The 24,842-nt window shown below is 41.6% G+C and overlaps 1 protein-coding gene across 50 annotated transcripts in view; it reads left to right on the top strand.

The window, feature by feature from the left end:
• Positions 1 to 24,842, top strand: part of UBR4 (ubiquitin protein ligase E3 component n-recognin 4) — a 135,351-nt gene that overhangs the window by 28,432 nt on the left and 82,077 nt on the right. For all 50 annotated transcript variants that reach the window (XM_078330570.1, XM_078330560.1, XM_078330554.1 and 47 more), the window contains exons 18-39: positions 3,418 to 3,587; positions 5,439 to 5,721; positions 6,446 to 6,581; positions 8,097 to 8,176; positions 8,669 to 8,797; positions 9,499 to 9,681; positions 9,830 to 9,955; positions 10,043 to 10,272; positions 12,011 to 12,132; positions 13,302 to 13,399; positions 14,343 to 14,500; positions 15,284 to 15,493; positions 16,716 to 16,817; positions 17,122 to 17,222; positions 17,470 to 17,668; positions 18,030 to 18,218; positions 18,653 to 18,716; positions 19,872 to 20,063; positions 20,584 to 20,654; positions 20,745 to 20,892; positions 21,336 to 21,563; positions 22,225 to 22,395. In XM_078330570.1, the coding sequence (XP_078186696.1) occupies positions 3,418 to 3,587; positions 5,439 to 5,721; positions 6,446 to 6,581; positions 8,097 to 8,176; positions 8,669 to 8,797; positions 9,499 to 9,681; positions 9,830 to 9,955; positions 10,043 to 10,272; positions 12,011 to 12,132; positions 13,302 to 13,399; positions 14,343 to 14,500; positions 15,284 to 15,493; positions 16,716 to 16,817; positions 17,122 to 17,222; positions 17,470 to 17,668; positions 18,030 to 18,218; positions 18,653 to 18,716; positions 19,872 to 20,063; positions 20,584 to 20,654; positions 20,745 to 20,892; positions 21,336 to 21,563; positions 22,225 to 22,395 (3,390 nt within the window). The remainder of the gene's footprint in view (positions 1 to 3,417; positions 3,588 to 5,438; positions 5,722 to 6,445; positions 6,582 to 8,096; positions 8,177 to 8,668; positions 8,798 to 9,498; positions 9,682 to 9,829; positions 9,956 to 10,042; positions 10,273 to 12,010; positions 12,133 to 13,301; positions 13,400 to 14,342; positions 14,501 to 15,283; positions 15,494 to 16,715; positions 16,818 to 17,121; positions 17,223 to 17,469; positions 17,669 to 18,029; positions 18,219 to 18,652; positions 18,717 to 19,871; positions 20,064 to 20,583; positions 20,655 to 20,744; positions 20,893 to 21,335; positions 21,564 to 22,224; positions 22,396 to 24,842) is intronic.

Below are 24,842 nucleotides of genomic sequence, written 5' to 3'. Positions count from 1 at the left end.
TTGGTTCATCTGTTTGATAAATACTTATTGAGAACCTACTATGTGCCAGGTACTATTATAGACACTGAAGAAATAAACATAACTTGAATTAGTGTGAGATCATGAAAAAGGAGGGAGATATAGTGTAGGCCATTTTGCAGAGATCATGGGCCATTATTTGAATGGGGTGAAGAGCATGGAAAGGAAGGAGTCTTGGGTATTGCCTGGGTTTAAAACTCAAATGAGAGTAGAGGATGCTATTGTCATTAACAGGGGCAGGAAAATCAGGAAGGAGAGTTGGTTTGGGGCTAAGAGAGGTTGGGTTTTGTTTTATTTATTTATTTATTTAGTTTTAGAGGTGCGGATCTTACTGTACCTCCCAAGCTGGTCTTGAACTCTGGGCTCAAGCCTTACTCTTTCCCTCAGCCTTTTGGGATTATGTGCATATGCCACCATGCCCAGCTAGTTGCTTGTTGTTTTTTTTTTTAAAGAGATGGTATTTCACTGTGTTGCCCATGCTGCTCTAACTCCTGACCCAAGTGATCTTCTTCCCACCTCAGTCTTGGATGTAGCTGGGACTGTAGGTATGAGACATTGCTTGGCCTAAGGTTTCAGTTTAATGATGATGAAGTTTTGGGTGCCAGTGTCTAGAATATAGTTGGGAATGTGAGTCTGAAATTCAGGAATTAAAGTGGGACAGTTTTTGAAGTAATAAGAAACAGTGAGACTAGCAAAAGAGCTGAAGGCTGAGACTGAACCCTCAGAAATGCCAGTATGAAAGAGGAGTGGAGGGCTGGACATGGTGACTCATGCCTGTAATTCTAGCACTTTGGGAGGCCGAGGTGGATGGATCACGAGGTCAAGAGATAGAGACCATCCTGGCCAACATGGTGGAAACCCTGTGTCTACTAAAAATATAAAAATTAGCTGGGCATGGTGGTGTGCACTTGTAGTTCCAACTACTTGGGAGGCTGAGCAGGAGAATTGCTTGAACCTAGGAGGTAGAGGTTGCAGTGAGCGGAGATTGTGCCACTGCACTTCAGCCTGGGCAACAGAGTGAGACTCCATCTCAAAAAAAAAAAAAAAGGCCAAGTGTGGTGGCTCATGCCTATAACCACATCACTTTGGGAGGCCAAGGTGGGCAGATCACCTTAGGTCAGGAGTTCGAGACCAGTCTGACCAACATGGTGAAACCTTGTCCTTACTAAAGATACAAGATTAGCTAGGCGTTGTGGCGCATGCCTGTAAACCTAGCTACTTGGGAGGCTGAGGTAGGAGAATCGCTTGAACCTAGGAGGCGGAGGTTGTGGTGAGCCGAGATCGCACCATTGCACTCCAGCCTGGGCAAAAAGAGCGAAACTCCATCTCAAAAAGAAGAAAGAGGAGTGGAGGAAGGAAGGGCTCAGCCAGAGTTCTGCTGCTAGATGGACTGTGGTGCAGTTTGACTTTTTAGAGAGTCAGTTACCTTTCTTAAAGCTGAGAAGGAAGGATGGGAGTGGGAGGGAAAGACCAGGTTCCTGTGGAATGTTCGCTTATTTTTGTGGCTCTGAGGCCTGAAAACTGACACAAAGATGAAAAACAAAAGCTAAAAAAGAAGCGCTAAAAAATAGCATTATGGGTCGGGCGCGGTGGCTCACGCCTGTAATCCCAGCACTTTGGGAGGCCGAGACGGGTGGATCACGAGGTCAAGAGATCGAGACCATCCTGGTCAGCATGGTCTCTACTAAAAATACAAAAATTAGCTGGGCATGGTGGCACGTGCCTGTAATCCCAGCTACTTAGGAGGCTGAGGCAGGAGAATTGCCTGAACCCAGGAGGTGGAGTTTGTCGTGAGCCGAGATTGCGCCATTGCACTCCAGTCTGGGTAACAAGAGGGAAACTCCGCCTAAAAAAAAAAAAAAAAAAAAAAGCATTATAAGGAATATATGTTACTTATCCCTGTTTATGGCTAGATACGCCCCTTGATTTGAACATTTAGATTTTTCCATTATTAGAATTGTGTTACAGTTAGTATTTTTCTTGTAGTTCAGGAAGATTTATTTTATTTTTTTTAAATTGTTTCACTGAACTTAGGGGTTGAGAAATTGTTTATGACTGTGTTGAGCATAGTGGTTAAGAACTTGGGTGTAGAGGCCGGGCACTGTGGCACTTTGGGCGGCTGAGGCAGCGGATCACTTGAGGCCAGAAGTTTAATACAAACCTGGCCAATGAGGTGAAACCCTGTCTCTAGTAAAAATAAAAAAATAGCCAGGCATGGTGGCACATGCCTGTAATCCCAGCTACTTAGTAGGCTGAGGCACAAGAATTGCTTGCACCTGGGAGGTGGAGGTTGCAGTGAGCTGAGATTGCACAGTTGCACTCCAGCCTGGGTGACTGAGTGAGATTCTATCTCAAAAAACAAAAAAAAACAAAAAAAAAAAAACATGATTTTAGAGATAAACCTGGGTTTACCACTTAGAGACCTTAAAACTTTGGTCATGTTCTTCATCTTCCCTCATCAGTGACAAAGAGCACATAGTACCTCCTGTCACATCCAAGGAGCACATTATACTTCCTGCCTGGCACATCCAGTGTGACAAGAGTGTATGCTCTGTGCTTAGCTCAACGTATGGTAACTGTCCAGTGCATGGAAACTGCTCTTGAGGCCAGCGACATTTTGCATAACATTCATTTCCAAGGAAGGGTCCTTGAGCATGTAGTATAAGAATATAATTTAATTTGGCAGACTTAGAAATGTATACTACATCCTACAGTAACGATGCTTTGTGTCTTCTGAAGCCAAATGAGAAAGCAGGCATCTGTCTGGTTTTCCATTGGCATCTTGCTCAGTTTGTGTGTGTGTGTTTAAGGAGATAATTTGCAGCTTAATTAAATGAGCTGAAAATTAATTCTTATGTGAAAGACATGCTGCACGTGGAGGTAAAGAACAGCTTTGATGAGTTCTAGGTGCCTAGAGATCTCACAGGCTCTGCTCATACTGCCAGTGCAAGTTACCGGATCTATAAGTTGTTGGATCTTCCCCTTTTGGGTGTTATTTGTATTATGTAACTGATTATGAAAGTAAAACTATTAGCTGTTACAGTTGTTCAAGAAGTTTGCTTTCAAAGGCAACAGCTTTTCATTTTTTGTCGGTTTACAAAATTATCCTGATTCTGCTCATTTCAATGCCTTTTTCCTTTTTCAGTAGCCCATGACTGACACTCATTAAGTGTAGATGTTAATTAAGTTAGATCAGTAAGTTTGCATTCATGTTTTTCTCATTTCTTGACCTAAATGATCTTTATCCAGACTATTCCAAAATCCGAATTTCTAGGTCCTTTCTTTAAAATACTGTGTCCAATATTAAAACAAACAAACTTACTTTTGAGAACGTGAGTAACCTTTTGACTTTATTGCACGTCTGTTTTCTGATGATCTCTTCCATGTCTTTCTTGTCAGAACACACTGTTGCAGCAGCTGGGAGTGGCTCCTTTTTCTGAGGGCCCTTGGCCCTTGTACATTCACCCTCAAAGCCTCTCTGTGCTTTCACGCCTCCTGCTCATCTGGCAACATAAAGCCAGTGCTCAAGGTGACCCTGACGTCCCTGAATGCCTTAAAGTTTGGGACAGGTAAGATACCTCCCAGAGAAGGCCTATAGAGAAGGGAGAAGGTTATTTCCTTTTTTATTTGTTTGACTTCTTTGTAGTTAATCTGTGGCTTTGAGGCCTTGCTGTAATGTTTAGAGTGGGGAGGGTAGAAGAGGGATGGAGTTGGAGATGGGCTGTTAAAAAAACAAGTATGTCAACTTTGGTCTGGAAATAAAGTCTTCCTGCAGCACATGGGGGATTTGGTTATAATCATTAGCTGGAACCACAATCTTGAACAGAACCAATTTTATCCTGACCTGTTTTTTTGAAAGACAAGCAGGGAAGCCAACTCTGTCCTTGGTTATTTTGCTTTCAGCATGAAACCACTTAGAGGAACTTGCAGTCTTTTTTGGACAAATTTTAAAGAATTTTTTTCCTTGGGGGAAGCTCAGATTAATCATCTAAATCCTCTTTAAATGGACCTGTATTTGCCATTTTTGTTTACATGGTTAGAAGTCTTCAAAGCAGTTTGTTTTCCTAAAAGGCTTTGCTTTCTGTTCCCCATTTTAGGATCAAATAGCCCTAATGCTGGATTTGAGAAATCATAAACCTCCTTGAATGCCAAAGACCCACTGTATTTTTCCTGGTGGAATGTAACAACAAGGCTGAGAGTGAAGGGAGGTGCAATGAGGGAAACTCCTATTAAAACCAAATCTCTTTCCTAATAGCCAAAGGCAGTGGAAATAGTTGGCTACATTCATTTCTTTTTTGGCATAAAAGCTCTTCTGACAAGTTCTCTGAATAGTATAATTTCTTTTTTATTACTTTACAGTTTGTTATTTTTGACTGTTATCATGCAGTGATTTTTAACCTGTAATGTGCACTCTCAAAACAAGAATTAAATGATGGAATCAAAGTATGGGAAAAGTAATTGAATTGGTTCTACCTGTCCAGGTTTATTAATCAGAAAGGAATAACAGCAACATTTTTGTGGGGAGCTTGTAGTACTTTTCATTGTCACAAATGACAGGGTGGGCATTACACTCCTGTGGCCACCGTAGAGAGAGCTGAAGAGCTCTTGAAAATGGTTTTGTGGCTGGGCGCAGTGGCGCACCCAGCATTTTGGAATGCTGAGGCAGGTGGATCACTTGAGATGAGGAGTTCCAGACCAGCCTGGCCAACATGGTGAAACCCCGTCTCTACTTAAAATACAAAAATTAGCTGGGTGTGGTGGTGCATACCTGTAATCCTAGCTGCTCTGGAGGCTGAGGCAGGAGAATTACTTGAAACTGGGAGGCAGAGGTTGCAGTGAGTCCAAATTATGCCACTGCACTCCAGCTTGGGTGACAGAGTGAGCCTTTGTCTCCCCAAGAAAAGGAAAACATTTTTGTGGCTGAATTTGATATTTTTGTCTTTTCTGAGACAGGGCCTTACTCTGTTGTTCAGGGTGAAGTGTTGTGGCACAGTCATGGCTCACTGCAGCCTTGACCTCCTGGGGTCAAGCAATTCTCCCACCTCGGCCTGTGGTAGCTAGGACTACAGATGTGCACCAGCACCCCCAGCTACTTTTTGGTTTTTGTGCAGACAAGGTCTTGCTTTGTTTCCTAGGCTGGTCTTAAACTACTGGCTTGCCTCAAGCAGTCCTCCTCTTGACCTCCCAAAGTGTTGGGATTATAGACTGAGCCACTGTGCCTGGCTGGCCATGTCTGACTTTTTTTTAGCCAAAATTTAGCTTCTGTCTTCTCTTTTCCATTTAGCCTTTCTTTCTTCCTTAATTTGTTACCTTAATGCCTGGGTTTAGGAAATTTAACTCTTCTAGTGCTTGACATTATAACTCTTTGGGGATGCTTTGACTTTTTCTCACTAGACATAATCATCTTTTCTCTGTGGTAGGTTTTTGTCTACAATGAAGCAGAATGCCCTACAAGGCGTGGTACCTAATGAGACAGAAGATTTGAATGTGGAACACCTGCAGCTGCTTCTCCTCATTTTCCACAACTTCACTGAGACAGGCCGGCGGGCCATATTGACGCTTTTTGTCCAGATCATCCAGGAGTTGAGCGTTAACATGGATGCTCAGATGCGCTCCGTGCCACTCATCTTGGCTCGCCTCCTTCTCATCTTTGATTATCTGCTTCATCAGTACTCCAAAGCCCCTGTGTATCTGTTTGAGCAGGTACAGACCAAGACATTCTTTTTTGCTTTGTGGTTATACAGAGCTTTGTTCTTCTCAGTGGTTACCATGATCCACAGCCCAGATGATCTGCTCACCTTAGGTTTTAGGTGTTGGTAGATTGATGGGTAGGATTAGGAGAACCACTGATACTTGTACTTTATGTTTAGCCTGAAGTGATTAATGTAGATTACTTGATTTGATGCATCTGTTAAAATTGAGATGTAGGCTGTGTTCACAGGCATTCTTCCACAAATTACCCTGTTGTACCTGTGTCTGATGTAGTGCCCTGAGCATCAACCCTCAGTGAGTATTAGTGGTTGAATGACAGTCAAGTAGTAAATGTTATAGATTGTTAAATTCTTGTGTTATTAAGATCCAAAACGAGGGTAGGAGGGTTTGTTCAGACTTACTGTGTTCAGCATTTCTTAAAATGTTTCAATGAGCACCATTCTCTTTATGTTCCATCAAAAAATGCATTCCAAAAGTAGTCACAGAAAAATATTTAAATTTTTATTTGGTTTGTGAGTTTCCCAGGCTTTGATATACCAAGCTGTTATCATGCCTGAGTGAAAAACTGAATGATGCCCAATGAGACAGAAGATTTGAATGTAGAACACCCACCTTCAGATTACCAAGATTCAATGTTCCGAGCTATTATCATGCCTAAGTGAAAAGGTGAATGGTGACTATGTATCTTTTAATTTTAGTATTTGTGTTTTAAAAGGTACAGCATAACCTGCTAAGTCCTCCTTTTGGGTGGGCAAGTGGATCCCAGGACAGCAGCAGCCGCCGGGTGACCACTCCTCTCTATCATGGGTTCAAAGAAGTAGAGGAAAACTGGTCTAAGCATTTCTCATCAGGTCAGAAAGAAGACTGTCAGTAAGAAACTGACTTACTGATTCTCATTGGCGGGATTGAATTTGAAGCTTAAAGACTCTTGGAGGATCTTTGGTCGTTTGCTTTAGTGTAATCCCTGTGGGTGTCAAATCACTTATAGATTAAAACATTTCAGAAATAGACTCCCACATAGCCTACATTTATATTTTTAAAAAAGTTGAGGCCAGGCATTGTGGGTCATGCCTATAATCCCAGCACCTTGGGAGGCAGAGGTGGGCGGATCATTTGAGGTCAGGAGTTCGAGACCAGCCTGGCCAACCTGGTGAAACCCTATCTCTAGTTAAAAAAAAATAAAAAAATTTTAGCCAGGTTAGTGGTGCATGCCTGTAATCCAGCTACTTGGGTGGCTGAGGCAGGAGAATCACTTGAACCAGGGAAGTAGAAGTTGCAGTAAGCCGAGATTTCACCACTGTACTCCAGCCTGAGTGGCAGAATGAGACTGATTCAAGGAGAAAACAAAATTGAGGCCAAGCATGGTGGCTCATGCCTATAATCCCAGCCCTTTGGGAGGCCAAAGTGGGAGGATCGCTTGAACCCAGGAGTTTGAGACCAGCCTGGGCAACATAGATCCTGTCTACCAAAAAATCATTTTAATAAGTAGCCAGGCATGGTGGCACATGCCTGTGGTCCCAGCTACTTGAGAGGATTGCTTGAGCTTGGGAGGTTGAGGCTGCAGTGAGCTGTGATCACGCCAACTATACTCCATCCTGGATGACAAAATAAGACCCCTGTCTCAAAAAAATAAAAAATAAATTGAGACACAAAAATTCGGAATCCTGGTGTCTGGCTGTAGGGTACAATATATGGATTCTTGCCACTCTGTGTGATTTATTTTTCTTATTTTCCCTTAGAGCTGTGGTTCTGATGTACAACTAAATTTCCTTTTGGTTCTTGGTGGCATGCTGGTCTGAAACGAATGTGAACATGAGATTATCTCTAGTGTTTTTCTCGTGTAGCAATTGTCTGTTCTTTGGATGAGTTATTTCTTGTGTTCATTTTTAGTATGTGTTTCCACTTATCCTAAGGACTATTAGATGTTAAGTATATTTTGTAGAAACTTTCGTGAAGCCTTAGTATGAGGTTACTGTTATCTCTTACTATTTGATGGTAGGGAAATAGCGTGTAAGTTTAATGTGTTCAGACATTTGATTGTAGAGCATCTTACTTAACTCTTAAGAGCAATGGTTCTCAGTGGGTATTTTTGTCCCCTCCCCTCCAGGACTTTTGGCAATGTCTAGAAATATTTTTGGTTGTCATAGCTGGGGGTGCTACTGGCATTCAGTGGGTAGAGGCCAGGGCTGCTGCTAAATCTCCTGTAGTGCTCAGCATAGCCTCCCACAACAAACAGTTATCTGGCTCCAGATTTCAATATTGTTAAGACTGGGAAACCTTGTTTAAAGTATTTTCTGAGTTTTTTACATTGTATACTAGTTAGACAGAGTTAAGAATGAAACATTCTTTTAATTGTTACTTTTCAGATGCTGTCCCACAACCCAGATTCTACTGTGTCCTGTCCCCAGAAGCCTCAGAGGATGATTTGAACCGACTTGATTCTGTGGTACCAGGAATTTAAAAACTGCATTTTACATGTTGGTCAAATGGTTTCCACCAGAATCAGCCTACTAGGGGGAAAGGCAATGACTTACTTTTTATAGTCAGGAAATGTGATCTGTATTATGACTTGAGCTTACTCTAATAGGAAAATGTTACTTGGATTTATTTGTTGGGTACACTTTTGCTGTGGGGGTTTTCCTTTCTGGATTGGCACCTCTGACACCTGATTTTTGAAGATAATCTTTGTTAGCATTTTTCACATGCAAGTATTTTAATGGACAAAAAATAACTGCCTTGCTTTCTTATTCTAAAGCCTGCAGTTGTGGGCCCACAGTAGCTTGCAAACAGTGTGAGTAAGGTCCTAGAATGGGAATCTGCTCCAAGGAGAAATGAACGAATATATTTTGTCAATCATGAGGATAAGCGATAGTACATAGGCGATGGGAAAAAATATTTTAAAAATAAAGAAATGATTTTCTTTCTTTCTTGGTGTCAGGCATGTGATGTCCTTTTCTCCAAGCTTGTCAAGTATGATGAGCTTTATGCTGCACTGACAGCCCTGCTTGCAGCTGGGTCCCAGCTTGATACAGTGAGGAGAAAGGAAAACAAGAATGTAACAGCCTTGGTAAGACTATGGAACCCTGAGAAGTCTTCGGGTTGTGTGTGATCATTGATCATTTCTATCAGAAGTTTCCTTCTGAGATGTAAGCAGTTTATTGAATATTGATTTGCAAAACTGACTGATACATCAGTATTTCTAGGTAGTTTGGATAGCTGTGTTCACCTTAAAGATAATTTTGTCAGTTTTGCATGTTTTTTGGTTACCACTGAGAGAACTGTAATTTAAGAGTTAGTGGTACCCGCTCCTCCAAGTGCTTTAGGTCCTATGAATACTGGTTGATGGGTGAAATTAAAAGCCTCACACTTGAGATTTTTCTGTGGCTCTGTTACTGTGTCTCTATACTTCTAGAAGCAATTTCAGGCCACAGAAAAGGGCAGCTGATTCCAGTCCTGCTAAACAGAGTGTCTTGCCCTCTTTTGGTTAATTGGTAAATTACGGGGGAGCTGAAGTTGCCTTGGAATAGCCTTTTTGGTCTGAGAAATGTACAGAATATGGAGCAAATTATGTGTATGTGTGTTCTGCCATTTTCTGCTTAGGTGCGCTCTCTAGAAAGATCTGGAGAATGGGCTTGGGGGCCAAATCTCTGTTGAAAATCAGGACTCTACACAGTTCTGCTTTAAAAGTTGTATTTGGAGCAGTTCTTACTGTGAAAGAGATATTGAGGCAATACCAAGTACTACCTCTATGCTCCTTTTGCTTTTCAGGAGGCCTGTGCCCTTCAATATTACTTTTTGATACTGTGGAGGATCCTAGGAATTTTGCCACCGTCAAAGACTTACATTAACCAGCTATCCATGAACTCACCTGAGATGACTGAATGTGACATCTTGCACACTCTGCGATGGTCTTCTCGGCTCCGGATTGGCTCCTATGTCAATTGGATAAAGGTACCACAGCGGAACACAGAGCTTGCTGCTAAGAGTATTCAAAGCCAAAGTGATTTGTGCTTACTGGGGCTTTTAAATTTGAAGATAATGAAAGCTTAGATTCTGCCTATATTGATCTCCTAAACACTTGTTCTTGCTGTCCAAATAGGATCACCTTATCAAACAGGGAATGAAGGCTGAGCATGCTAGCTCACTCCTAGAGCTGGCATCCACTGCCAAGTGTAGCTCAGTGAAATACGATGTTGAAATAGTGGAGGAATACTTCGCTCGACAGGTATGTAGTATTGGAACCATAATGATAGAACTTGGCTTCTACCATAGCCTTTTACCACAACTAATTATATTTTGCATATTTTTAAAGATCTCATCATTCTGTAGTATCGACTGTACCACCATCTTGCAGCTGCATGAAATTCCGAGTCTGCAGTCCATCTACACCCTTGATGCTGCCATCTCAAAGGTCCAGGTCTCTTTGGATGAGCATTTTTCTAAGATGGCTGCTGAGACCGATCCTCATAAGTCTTCTGAGATTACCAAGAACCTACTTCCAGCCACTCTACAACTCATTGACACCTATGCATCATTCACCAGGTGTGGTGACCTGCCTGCCCAGAGATGCACATGACTCTTCACTCTGCAGATCTGCAGTGACTCAGAATTTTATGTTTTTTCATTTTGTCGGCTTAGGAGTTTTTCTCCGTAGTATAATGCTTTCTTCTATAGTATGAAGTGGTGCTTGATGAGGGAATTTTCAAATAGTGCAGGAGGAAGTTTAATGTCTCTAATTCTTTTTTTTTTTTTTTTTTTTGAAATGGAGTTTCGCTCTTGTTACCCAGGCTGGAGTGCACGGTCTTGGCTCACCGCAACCTCCGCCTCCTGGGTTCAGGCAATTCTCCTGCCTCAGCCTCCTGAGTAGCTGGGATTACAGGCATGTGTGCCACCACGCCATGGCTAATTTTTTATATTTTTTGGTAGAGGTGGGGTTTCACCATGTTGGCCAGGCTGGTCTTGAACTGCTCACTTTAGGTGGTGATCCACCCACCTCAGCCTACCAAAGTGCTGGGATTACAGGCATGAGCCACCATGCCCAGCCCTTAAATGCTCTTTAAATGTTAGGATATGTAGTTGGAGAAAAAAATTTCCAAATGATTTAGAAGTTATTTGAAATTCAACTCTTTCTGTAACAAAGACTGCAAATGGCATGCCCTGTAGACTTTGTATGGTATTTAAATATGTTAAAGTTAATTTCAGTATATAAAATTGGGAGATTATTCACAATTTCTAGATTTCTGGCTTTTCTTAAATTGGAAGAACTGGCAAAACTGGGCCTGACTTCCCAAGCAACAGTAATAGAATGGAGCCGAGAATGAGTTCCCCTTGCAGCAGTTCTCACCGGGCTCTCTTAAGCTTATTTACTTTATTTGTCCCTGTAGGATCTCAGTGTTCACTCCTGTTCTGCGGGCTTTTTTTTTTTTTATTTTGAGACGGAGTCTTGCTTTGTCGCCTAGGCCAGAGTGTAGTATCGCGAACTTGGCTTACTGCAACCTCTGCCTCCTGGGTTCAAGTGATTCTCCTCAGCCTCCCAAGTACCTGGGACAGGCGCACATCACCATCCTCGGCTAATTTTTGTATTTTCAGTAGACACGGGGTTTCTCCATGGTGGCCAGGCTGGTCTCAAAACTCCTGACCTCAGGTGATCCACCTGCCCCAGACTCCCAGAGTGCTGGGATTACAGTCTTGAGCCACCATGTGCCCGGCCCTATGGGGCTTTAGGCTGCTTTAAAGGGGCCTGTTTAAGGCAGATTTTATGAACAAATGTATGTGGCTGCTATGTGCCAGGTACTTTTCTCGGTGCTAGGGTTATAGCAGTAGCCAAAGCCGACCAAGTCATTGCCCTCTGGAGATTAATAGGCTCTAATCTGGCCTGTTAGGCCAGCGCTTTCCACACTGAACTATTAACATTCCTGGCCTGTAAGTTTGCAAAATGTTGGATAAACAGTTTGTTTTGTTTTGTTTAAAAGTATATAGTATTCAGAGCCTTTACATTGTCAGTCTTCTGAGGTGGGGGAAGGGGGATGGATATAGTATTCACTGTTTCTCAGACTTGTCAGGAAATCATGTTTTGGGAACATTTCAGAGGAGGGGACACTCTTTGGGAAACAATTACCTTTTGGAATTATTATGAGACCAGGAAGGAGCAGGCACTATCAACTGTATTAAATAGATTAGGAAACTGAGATAGAAGATTTTCAGCTCAGCTAGGGTTAGTTTTTCCTAACTGGTGGGATTCGATTCCTATGGCTTTACTTTCCCCCTATTTTTCCCCCAGAGCCTATTTGCTGCAGAACTTTAATGAGGAGGGAACAACTGAGAAACCTTCCAAGGAGAAACTACAAGGCTTTGCTGCTGTTTTGGCTATTGGCTCTAGTAGGTGCAAGGCAAATACTCTGGGTAAGTGAATGAATGTGATTTTGAATAATATTATTACAACAGCTGCTATTGCTAATACTACTATTTCTCTCCCTTGCTGCCTACTGGCATTTACCATTTATTGGAGCCTTTTTGTGTATCAAGCATTTACATAGGTTTATCTGTTTTGATCTTCACAATAACGTTTACTCTTTAGAAACTTAGGCCTAGAGAAGTTATTTGTCTAAAATCCTGCATCTTGCAAGTGATGGAGCTGTGTGATCCAAACCAGGATCTGTTGGTTCCAAAGCATAAGACTATTTTGCCTTTAGCACAGATCTCCTCTCCCCTCCCACTTCCCTTCCCCATCCCCGCCCTCCCCGCTCCTTGCCCAGACTGGAGTGCAGTGGCACTGTCACAGCTCACTGCAGCCTTGACCTCCTGTGTTCAAGCAGTCCCCTTGCTGCAGCCTCCCAAGTAGCTGGGACTGCAGGCACATACCACCTCACCAGATAATTTTTAAATTTTTTTGTAGAGATGAGGTCTTGTTATGTTGCCCAGGCTGGTGTTCTTTTCATTAATAGAGGATAGGAAGATTAGCAAGCTAGTACTTTGTGCCTGGAAAATTCTCTTTGCTAGGTTAGGAATGATTTGGGAGAAATTTAGGGTGGAAAATCTAAGGTCTGGATTTTGGAGTTAAGTATAGTTCTTATCGTTTAAAATTTCTAGCCATTTATATTTTCCTTGATTTCAAACTTGAAATATTCATTGAACATTGCATTGCTTCATTGAGTGCTGCTCTTAATGTGTGTTATGATCCCTGTCCTTAAGATTTATCTTAAAGAGAAAAGATATCAAGAGAAAAGTGATACCTATTTATAGAAAGGAGAGCAGATGTTTAATGGTGATTTTAGTCTGACTTGCAATGACTCACCCTCACTTCGCATCTTATTTTCAGTTGTCTTCTTGTACGATTAGAAAGTGAATATGATGGGAAATGAAAACCTTACACTTGAGAGTGTTAGCTATTAAGCAATTAACTGGTATTTGGACATAGTACTGCTATTAAAATATCCATTTATGCTATCTTACTAATTATTTTGACAGCTTGGGCTGTACTGTTTCTTTCTGCATTTGGGTTTGGCTGTTAGCATGCTCTGTGTCATTCCCTCTTTGTTGTGATGATTTCTTGTGCTTTTTGTCGCCTCCAGGTCCGACACTGGTTCAGAATTTGCCATCGTCAGTGCAGTCTGTGTGTGAGTCCTGGAACAACATCAATACCAATGAATTTCCCAATATTGGATCCTGGGTGAGTTCCTGTCTGTTCCAGGGGTAGAAATACTGAGTGCTAGCCATTCTGTCTTTTGTTCCCGATTCTAAAGGAATTAGGCTCAAACTAGCTATCAAAAGATCTTCATGTACTGCAGTAGTATTGGCTATGACTGAATCAATAATCAATGCATTTAATCACCTAATTGTTTCTCCTATGTCCTTTTTGCTTAGAAGTTTGTGTTATCAGAAGATAAACCATTATTTATTTGAGCTTCAGTTTCTTTACCAGTTGAATGTTGGGCTGTGATGATTCAATGTATTGAATGTTAAGTGTCTAGCATATTATCTAGCAAATGAATTCTCAATACATGTTAACTGTTTCCTTTGTAGGTTATATGTCAGGAACCTGCTCCTTTTTTTTTTTTAACAGTTTTACAGGGTCACTTTTGGCTTCTCTAGGCTTTTAGATATTACCAAGTCTTCTGTCAGTTTACTTGCTCTTTGTATATCTTCTGCTCAAACGACCTCTATTAGCCGATTATTCGCTTACTGAAGTTCATTTGGAAAGCTAAATATTATAGTCTTGTTATCCCTGCCTTATGATCGTGACCTCTCTTTACACCACCCAGAGCTTTAGTAGAGACCAGATGCGTTGCAAAATCCAGTTCCTTCTCGGTCATTATAGACAAACAATAGTTTTACTTTAAATATAGTGCATTATATTATATTCTAATCATTCGAAAGTGGTATTGAATATTTGTTGCATTTAACTGTTAACTTTGTACTAATTAAAAATTAACTACTTCCTTTTCCCCACCCCACTGTCCTTCCCAGGATGAATAACAGTGTATACTGAGTAGAGGCCATTGTTTACAAACCTCAGTGGGATCTTAGTTTTTATCAGTTTTTTTTTTTTTCATGTGAGAATTTTTTCCAGGGTAAATGGCCTATGCATTTACGTCTGCTTTGCTTCCTTTCAGCGCAATGCCTTTGCCAATGACACCATCCCTTCAGAGAGTTATATCAGTGCAGTGCAGGCTGCACACTTGGGGACTCTCTGTAGCCAAAGTCTGCCCCTGGCTGCTTCCCTGAAGCACACCCTCCTCTCCCTGGTCAGGTTGACTGGAGATCTTATTGTGTGAGTACCTGCTACAGAACCCCAGGGACTCTATGTCTGTATTTTATTGGGTTAAAGGGGGGCAGTGAAAGTTTTTATAACTATGTAGTAATGCTTTCCTGTATACTTCTTTAGCAAAAAGAACCTGTTGCTTTAAACTATGAGCACTTAGCTAGAATGATTTTTTAACTTAGAGCTGAAAGACAGTAGAGTACCTCCTCCTCTCTATGTATTTTTCAGAAAAGGCATGCTGGTTTTAAGCCATACTGCAATTTGGAGATGTCTTGGGTTTAACTTTTAAAATGATAGCGACAGAGTGTTTGATAATCTTTCTTCAGAATCATAGTTGGATAAATTCCACCATTGTAGGGACTAGGCCAGGCCAACGGGGGGACTATTTTGTTTTCTTGTACATAGGTAAAAGGTAAAGTCAGATGCCATATTGCCCTAAAAGCAATCCAGGTTCCTGGGAGTTCTGGAAGGCTTGTCTGGGATGGAATACTTGCTTTGGTTTCAGTTAATTTTCTTTGTTGAATATTATAAAATGCAGCTCATTAATTTGATGTTTTAATAAATGGATTTTTCCAATGAAAATATTTGTTTCTAATATAATAATGAAAAAGAAGAATATGAAATTGTATGATTATACCTGTGTGTAAAATAGCTATCATGGGAAAAAAGACGAATAAATGCCCTTGTGCAATCCCCCTTCCCTTCCAGCAAATAGTTGAATTACCCTATCTTTGCTTTGCAGCTTTTTAGAGAAATGTAGTCACTAACATGATTTCATTTTCTTTGCTGAAGTTGGTCGGATGAGATGAACCCACCACAGGTAATTCGGACTCTGCTACCTCTTCTTTTGGAATCAAGCACTGAGAGTGTTGCTGAGATCAGTAGCAACTCCCTGGAACGCATCTTGGGCCCTGCTGAGTCTGATGAGTTCTTGGCGCGTGTTTATGAGAAGCTGATCACTGGTTGTTACAACATTCTGGCCAATCATGCGGATCCTAACAGGTAAGCCAGATGGAGAACAGTCAGGTTCCTGTAACCTACTGCTATTATCAGTGAAATGTACCAACACTGCCGCCATTATGTAATTAATTAATAGCTTATTGTTTGTGTGTGTGTGTTTTTTATTCTGAGACATGGTCTCCCTCTGTCACCCAGGCTTCAGTGCAATGGAGCTTACTGCAATCTCTGCCTCTGGGGCTCAAGCAGTCCTCCTACCTCAGCCTCCTGAGTAGCTGTGACTACAGGTGCACACCACCATGCCCAACTGATTTTTTTTTTTTTTTTTTTTTTTTGGTAGAGATGGGGTTTGTCTTGTTGTATAGGCTGGTCTCGAACTCCTGGGTTCAAGCGATCCTCCCGCCTTGGCCCTGCAAAGTGCTGGGATTACAATTGTGAGCCACTGCACATGCCACTTTATTGTTATTTGTGTTTTCAACAGAAAATTCTGTACTCATGTGCATTCTGCATGAGTTTTTTGGAGTCCTCTTTTGTGATTAATTTTTAGGAATAAAGAAAATGGAAGACTTAAGCGTTCAGATTTGGAGACTTAAAATTGTTTACTAAATGACTACCAAGTGCTGCACTAGCTCTGATGAGATGTACAGAGGACCTCACTGAAATTGGTTTCTAATATTTTGGCGACTCTGCTGCTGAAATGAGTGTGGAATGGGTGGTCCCACAGCATGGCTGGACCTTGATAGTTTAGGCCACATGCTATAGATGAGCTGTAAAGAACAGGTCTGTTTCACTTTCACCTCACTGAGAATTACACAAATGAAGGTGCCACATGTTGGAATTTCTTGTCTCTTTGTTGTTGAGTAGTCCATGTTTTCATCAAGGATTCCTTTTATTCTCTTTCTCCTCTTTTTCTTTTTAACAGATAAGTAATTTCAGACACTTTTAGCTGTGTAGAGATGATTTGTCCCAAGTGTCTTTTTCCCTAAATTACTGGCAGATCTAGATTAGGACTGAGCTGTAGATGCCTTTCCTGTTTAGTTTCCTAGGAAGGAGGGTAGAAAAATAAAGTTGAGGGGCTGCTGTTAATTCAGTAAACATTTTGTGAACACCTACTTCGTGCCAGGCTTTATGTTAAGCTTTGGCAAAACAAAATTGGACATTGCCCTCAAGGTCAAACAGACAAACTTTGGATTTTAATAAATCACTATGAGGAGGACATTGAAACAGGTCTTAATACTGGTAGTTAAGTTTTCTGTTTGATCCTCAGTGGACTGGATGAATCCATCCTGGAGGAATGTCTTCAGTACTTGGAAAAGCAGCTGGAAAGCAGCCAGGCTCGTAAAGCTATGGAGGAGTTTTTCTCTGACAGGTGAGCTGTGTTTTGCTTTATTCAGTGAATATTTTTTGAATGCCTCTTGAAAGCAAGGGGCTATGTATGTTGATTTAGGTACTTCTTATCAGCAATACTTAAGGCTTGCCTAGGTGCCTGCGCTTTGGGGAGTTAATTGCTGACCCTTTGGGGTTATTGGTGAGGAGGTTAATTTCATGAACACCTTGTGTTATTGACTCATAAGTGGCAATTTTCCCCAGAGGAGATGAGATTGTGAAGACGGGTTGCTTTTTATGTGAGGCTTAATGTGATTCTTCCATTTTTCTCCCCTCCTGCCTTCCAGTGGAGAACTTGTACAAATCATGATGGCAACAGCCAATGAGAACCTCTCTGCTAAATTCTGTAACCGAGTTTTGAAATTCTTCACCAAACTCTTCCAGCTGAGTGAGTGACAGCTTTTAGTAATCTTCTTACGGGAACTTTGATGTCTGGCTAATACTGTGCATATCTTCTGCCTGAGTTTAACTACAGCATGAAAATGCTAACAAGTGGAGAGAATCCCTCAGAAAGTTTGGAAGGAAGTTGAAAACTTGCTTTGTAGCCTTTTCCCCTTTCCTGGCTCACAGTTTGCCCCTTCTTTCCCTTCCTCTTGCCCTTCTTTACTGACCCTGCCCTCTTGGTCTGCTCCTAGCTGAAAAGAGCCCTAACCCGAGCCTGTTGCATCTCTGTGGCTCCCTGGCACAGCTGGCCTGTGTGGAGCCTGTGCGCCTGCAGGCCTGGCTCACCCGCATGACTACATCACCCCCAAAAGATTCTGATCAGCTGGATATAATTCAGGAGAATCGGCAGCTGCTGCAGTTACTGACTACATACATTGTTCGGGAAAACAGGTAGAACAACTGCATTTCTGTCCTGCTTCCCTAGCAACCCCAGAAATATGGTGATATTTGCAGTTCTCTTTCCTGTGGACACCAGTCTTAGCATTTTCATCATTTTTATATCTACTTGTCTCTGGACTCAAGGATTCTAGTGTAGCTCCTTGATTTTTTTTCTCATGGAACAACTTTTGGAATGACTTGGCCTGTCAGTTACAACCTGAGTGAATGTTTTATGCTCTAGTAGCTCAAGTCCAAAGCTGGGATTGTTATTATAGTTATGTGTTCAATGTTTAATTTAAAACTTCATTGATAATATGCAGAATGAGATTCCTATTGATTATTATTCACCAACTTGCTCTTTCTTTTCTACTAGCCAAGTTGGGGAAGGCGTGTGTGCTGTTCTTCTGGGCACCCTGACCCCCATGGCAACAGAGATGCTGGCCAATGGTGATGGGACTGGCTTCCCTGAACTCATGGTTGTGATGGCCACCCTGGCCAGTGCAGGTCAAGGTGCTGGTCACCTTCAGCTTCATAATGCTGCTGTGGATTGGCTGAGCAGATGGTAAGATGATAAAATTGTATCTGTAGGTTACAGCATTGCTCTTGGAGAAGTGGGTTGTTTCAAGTTACTTTCTTTATAGCTCAAAGTGAGTATAGAAGAAATTTGAATCTCTACCCTTATATTGGAGTTTGGGGGTGGGGGTAGCAAATAGCTCTGTTCACTTTAGACTTTATCTTCATCATTTTCTTAGTAGAGTTTCCTGCTCATTGTTCCCAAGAGAATTCTTGGGGAAAGTATACCAAGTATTAATGATAATTCTAACACAGAGCACCCCAAACTCTGTAACTATATAGTACTTACAGAGTTTTCTAAGAACGCCTCTGCTTTACAGTATCCTCAGATTGATTCAGGGTTCATGAAGATGCTTCATTTCTTTGGTTCCTTATATGACTTTGTGTCTCCTCTTTCCCCTCTTTTTTTTCCCTTTGGGACAGTAAGAAATACCTGTCACAGAAGAATGTGGTTGAAAAACTGAATGCCAATGTAATGCATGGAAAGGTAAGAAAAAATGAGGAATAGCAATGGCGGGGGGGAGGGAAAGATGATTCTCAACCAATGTGGTCAGGTGGAAGTCTCTTGTTCCTAATGAGTTCTGTGCCCGGCTAGCTTGCCAAGGATAAGGCTGATAATCTCAAAGACCTAGGAGTGTGTAATTGCTAACTGTGTGCCTTTAGGCATCTTTTGACTGGCAAGAAGTGATGGGAAGGAAATACACAGGTAAATAAGCAGACTGAATCTTTCTTAAAACGTAGTGAGTTCCTGACATCCTAAGATTTTGGAATGTTACGGGAAACTGTCTCCCTGCTCAGGAATTGGAACTGTGCCACTCTGAGTCAGTGTTGTAAAAGGCTAAATATGGCCTCCTCAGCTCTAGTCCACATGCTGAGCGTTATTTAATTTACCTGAAGGTTCTGGTTACTCTGCTGAGAAAAGGGGTTTGAAACTGACAGAAATCTTGCATTCAGGCGTTTTCTTCTGCCTAACCCGTGCACAGCCTAGGTGGCTAGGAACAGATAACTGGCTTCTAAGAATCACTGTGGTACCATTCATTACTCCCTCCTTTCTTGTTGATCTTTATCCTTTCAGCACTGAAATGTCAGAGTGCAGAGCAAAGAAACTTTGAAATCTGAGTCTTTGATGCTAATTAATTGGGTGTTCTAGGCAAGCATGAGCTCTCTGCAGTGATTTGCTAGAATTTTTTTCTCTTAATTGCTGAAGCTGTCCTCTCTTGCATTACTGTAAAGCCTGATAATTAAAATGACTTTCACTTAATGGTTAGAAATTCTAATGTTAGGGCAAAAATGCTAATGAGAATCTCTACTCTAATTTGGTCATTTCTCGAATAATTTTAATCTGTTTTTACTCTGTTCTTCTAATTTCAATCCTACTTAATCTTATAAGACTTTGTAAATAGCTGTTGTGCTTAAGAATGAATGAATGCATATTACTTCAGTACAATTTACTGACCAGCTACGTGGGGATGGAGTGGTATAAACTGGTTAAGAGATACTAAAAACACACAGTTTTTCTTCTCTGCTTTCATACCATTTCTATAATCTTGAGCTTTATTTGAAAAAGCTCGAGAACACATAGTTGATATAATAAAACATGGAGAATCTGAAGTTTCTGTGGGGCTTCGGTCTTCTTTTACAGCATGTGACAATCTTGGAGTGCACGTGCCATATCATGTCTTACTTGGCTGATGTCACGAATGCCCTGAGCCAGAGTAATGGTCAAGGCCCAAGTCATCTTTCAGTGGATGGGGAAGAGCGGGCCATTGAAGTAGACTCAGACTGGGTGGAGGAGTTGGCCGTGGAAGAGGAAGATTCCCAGGCTGAGGATTCAGTAAGTATGAAGTAACCTCGAAGTTAACCTCTCAAGGTGATGACTGGTATGGTACCAAGCTTTTGGCTCTTTTTTCTAGTCCCCTGTGAGCTTCAAAACTTCCTAGTCCTTATTGCTGCCAGACTCCGGTTTTCTAGGCCTGCAGAGCAAGTCATGGAGATCTAATCTCTTGTGGAAAGGACTTTTTCATAAGCTCATTCCAGAGTCTCTTGTCCTGCTTTTTCAGTCTTTAATTCCAAATGGAATTTTAGGGCTGAGTTCTTCATGGGGGTAGTGGAAGCTCCCCTGTAGAGAAAGCATAAGATGTTTTTTCTTAACCACAAACCCCTAAGGTCTCTTTCACCTGAAATAACAATAGATTTTCAGCCAACTAGGTATTTCCAATTGTGGTAGATTTCCACTGGTCATTTATGAGTTGACTATTCACTGCTCCCTCCAATAGTGTTGAGAAAGATAGGTTTTTGTGGGTGTTTATATACAGGGATATATTTCTAATTAAAAAGACTTATTATTTTTGAAGGATGAAGATTCTCTTTGCAATAAACTCTGCACTTTTACGATCACACAGAAAGAATTCATGAACCAGCATTGGTAAGAGTAGTTCTTCCTTTTAGGTGAAGACTTGCTGGGCACTGATTGTTGGGACTTCTGAGCTTATTTGTTGGTTTTTGTTCTTTGTAGGTACCACTGTCACACCTGCAAAATGGTGGACGGGGTGGGTGTCTGCACAGTGTGTGCTAAGGTATGCCACAAAGATCATGAGATTTCCTATGCCAAGTATGGATCCTTCTTCTGTGACTGTGGCGCCAAAGAAGATGGCAGCTGTTTGGTGAGAGATTTGGAACCCTCACTGAGCTATACGAAGGGTGACTTGTTAGACACGGGATTACTGAAGCCAAACTGGAAAATTCCCATCCCCTCTAGGATACCTGAGTCTAGGAATATGTTCCAGCTCAGTCGTCGGTGATCTGTACAGTTGTGGCCTAAGCACTTCATTTAGAAATCAGAACCAGCAGATTCCTTAGAGATCTTGTAGTCTGTTTTTCCTAAGACCTCCCTACAATTTCAGATGTTACAAGGCCTGATACCATGAGTAGGTAAAGAAGTTAGATATTAGGTGAATACCATGACGATCAGAATTTAGGCTTTCGGATAACATTGAAACGCTTAGCCACTTTCTTCTTTGGGTCCCTTTTTTCCTAGAGATCTCAGGCAGTATTTCTTCTGTGCTTAAGGCAAGAACTTAGGGACTGTGACGTTTTCTGTCCCTAGGCACTGGTGAAAAGAACTCCTAGCAGCGGCATGAGCTCTACCATGAAGGAGTCAGCGTTTCAGAGTGAACCCAGGATTTCAGAGAGTCTAGTGCGCCATGCTAGCACCTCACCAGCTGACAAAGCCAAAGTTACCATCAGTGATGGAAAGGTTGCTGATGAAGAGAAGCCCAAGAAGAGCAGCCTGTGCCGCACAGTGGAGGGCTGCCGGGAGGAGTTACAGAACCAGGTGGGGCTGACTGATACCCCTAGTACATAGAGTTGAGAGCCTGGCAAGTTGGTGTGAGAGTAAATAATGCACATGGCTCCCCTTGCAACTTATTTTCTCCTTTCTCTAAGTTTACCATTTTCATAGTGTGAATACAAATACTATGTGTTGTCGTCACAAGGGAAGGATTTATGTCTGAGCACGATTAGGAATATTATGGGGGGAGATGGAAGCATACATTTTAGTTGTATCATACTCTAGAGTACGCTTTCTTGGCCAGAGTTCCTTATCTGAAACACAGCAAACAAAATTATTTGAGTGATTATATTCTCAATTTTCCCAAGGATGGTACAAAACCCAAACCATTCTAGACACATAGAAGAGAAGTTAGCTCATTTCATATGAGGGATGCCTCTGAGCATCCCTCCATATGAGATCCATATCAGGATATGTATGTGAGATCGCTGGTTTAGAAAGATTGCTCTGGAGTTAGTAGTACAAATGTGTATTGACTAGAATCAATGCCAAGGTTATGGTGAGAATTAGAAGATGACTAGAATATCCAACTGGAAGTGAAGAAGCTGGATTCTGAAGGAAATTACTGGCAAAATTATTGTTATGAGTATTACCCATTGTTTTTCTTTTTTTTTCACTTGTGCATTTTTTTTTCTGTTTTTCACAGGCCAATTTCTCCTTTGCTCCTCTCGTGTTAGACATGCTCAATTTCCTTATGGATGCCATTCAGACCAACTTCCAGCAAGCTTCAGCCATCGGGAGCAGCAGCCGCGCTCAGCAAGCCCTCAGTGAGCTCCACACAGTTGAGAAGGCAGTGGAGATGACAGACCAGCTGATGGTAAGTGTCTTAGGGCCATGATGTTTGGTGGCTATGGGACCCACAAATTTATTGAGATCCTAAAGTGTACTAGATGCTCTGAGGAATAGACTTAGAGCAGTTGATCCTTGGCCATCCAAAACTTAGAATCTAAGACATCATGACATTCCCAGAATATATAGTATTAACATTATAAAAATCAACATACGAGATATGGCTTCAAAAGAAGGGAATTGGCCAGAGGCACGCCTATAATCCTAGCACTTAGGGAGACCCCAAAGCAGGCGAATTGCTTGAGCCTGGGAGTTTGAGAACAGCCTTGGCAACATGGTGAAACTGCATCTCTACTGCAAAAAACACACAAAAAAATTTAGCTGGGCATGGTGGTGTGGCACCTATAGTCCCAGCTACTCGAAAGGCTGAGGTGGGTGGATCACTTGAGCCCAGGAGTTGCAGTGAGCTGAGATCGCACCACTGTACTCCAGCTTGGGCAACAGAGTGAGTCTGTCTCAAAAAAAAAAAAAAAGAGCGGGGCTGGGGAATTCAGGGTCATTTTGGCCAATGAAAAGACTAAATCTCCATTTTAGTTCATATAAATATATGAATCCCCAAGAGGTAGGGAACTCCATTTTGGGGCAATTAGAATAGTTAGAAATTTTTTCTCTTTTAGAAAATAGAACTTCATCTTTTCTAAAGTTCATCTAACTTGCGAAAGAATGCCTGTCCTCTTTTGCTTATAGTCCTTTAGCTAACTGTCCTTTAGTTTTTCATGTCACATGGGTTATAAATCATTATTCTCTTTAAAACCTGCTGCTCAACACTGAATATAGGACTTCTGATATAGCCTTCCCGGCCTTTTTTTAGCAGCAGAATTAAGTAGTAGAAAGTAAAGTGGTGGCAATTCCAAAAGGGAAGTGAACAGATATTGTGAATGAGATACATGAATAGATCTCATAAATTGGCTATTTTTTTTTCTTTTTTTTTGAGAGTCTCGCTCTGTCACCTAGGCAGTGGGAGGGCGGTGGCGTGATGTCAGCTCACTGCAATCTCTGCCTCCCTGATTCCAGCAATTCTCATGCCTCGCTCAGCCTCCTGAGTAGCTGAGACGGGAGGCACACACCACCATGCCCGGCTAATTTTTGTATCTTTGGTAGAGATAGGGTTTCACCATGTTGCCCAGGTTGGTCTCGAACAACTGTGCTCAAGTGATTTGTGCAATGCAGTCACCCAAAGTGCTGGGATTATAGGCATGAGACACCGTGCCCAGCCAAAGTTGGCTATTTTTAAGGGACTGATACTCAGTTAGAAATACACACATACATACATATATTCTGGCATTTTATTTAAATCAGTCACAGTTTTTGCCAGGCATGGTGGCTCACGCCTGTAATCCCAACACTTTGGGAGGCTGAGGTGGGCAAATCACTTGACCAGAGGAGTTTGAGACTATACTGGGCAACATGGTTAAACCCTGTCTCTACAAAAAATGTACAAAATAATTAGCTGGATGTGGTATGCATCCTTGTGGTCTCATCTACCCCTGTCTCTACAAAAAATGTACAAAATAATTAGCTGGATGTGGTATGCATCCTTGTGGTCTCATCTACCTGGGAGGCTGAGGCAAGAGGATTGCCTGAACCTGGGAAGTCGAGACTGTAATGAGCTGGTATTGCATCACTGCACTTGCCAATGCACTCCAACCTGGGTGACAGAGCGAAACCCTGTCTCAAAAGAACAAAAAAATTAGTCACAGTTTTATTTGATATTCTTGGAATTTAAAAATGTCATAAAAATCAGTCACACTTTGAGAGCATTGGTTTTTAAATATTAAAGATGAAGTGAAAAAATACTTGTGTGGGATTGGGGACCCATAAAGTTGCTTTTTATGTTGTCAGATTAGATCAATGAAAAGAAATTTCATCTGTCATCACCATTTATAAGACATTGGACATTTTAACTTTTTTTTTTTTAAAAAAAGACCAGTTCCTTGTATTTAAGTTTAGCTTTATGAAAAAGTTTACTATGTTGGTTTTTTTTTTTGAGTTGGAGTCTTGCTCTGTCGCCCAGGCTGGGGTGCAGTGGCACAATCTCAGCTCCATCTCCCAGGTTCAAGCCCTTCTCCTGCCTCAACCTCCTGAGTAGCTGGGATTACAGGTGTGTGTCACCATGCCCAGCTAATTTTTGTATTTCGAGTAGAAATGGGGTTTCACCATTTTGGTCAGGCTGGTCTTGAACTCCTAACCTTGTGATCCATCTGCCTCTGCCTCCCAAAGTGCTGAAATTACAGGCATGAGCCACTGCGCCTGGCCTATTATGTTGTTCTTAATGGACTGATAAATAATGTTAACAAATTTACCCAGTCATCCATGGTTTGGATGTTGCAATCACTGCTTTTGAATGACTAAATTGTGCAGTGTCTTAGTCACATGAATAGTGCCTGAATTCACATGATTTTATTTGCCTCATTA

The sequence above is a fragment of the Callithrix jacchus genome, chromosome 7, assembly GCF_049354715.1.
Source record: "Callithrix jacchus isolate 240 chromosome 7, calJac240_pri, whole genome shotgun sequence".
In the NCBI taxonomy this organism is placed as follows: Eukaryota; Metazoa; Chordata; class Mammalia; order Primates; family Cebidae; genus Callithrix; species Callithrix jacchus.
Note: the sequence above shows the minus strand (reverse complement) of the source record. Positions and strands in the feature narration are given on the sequence as shown.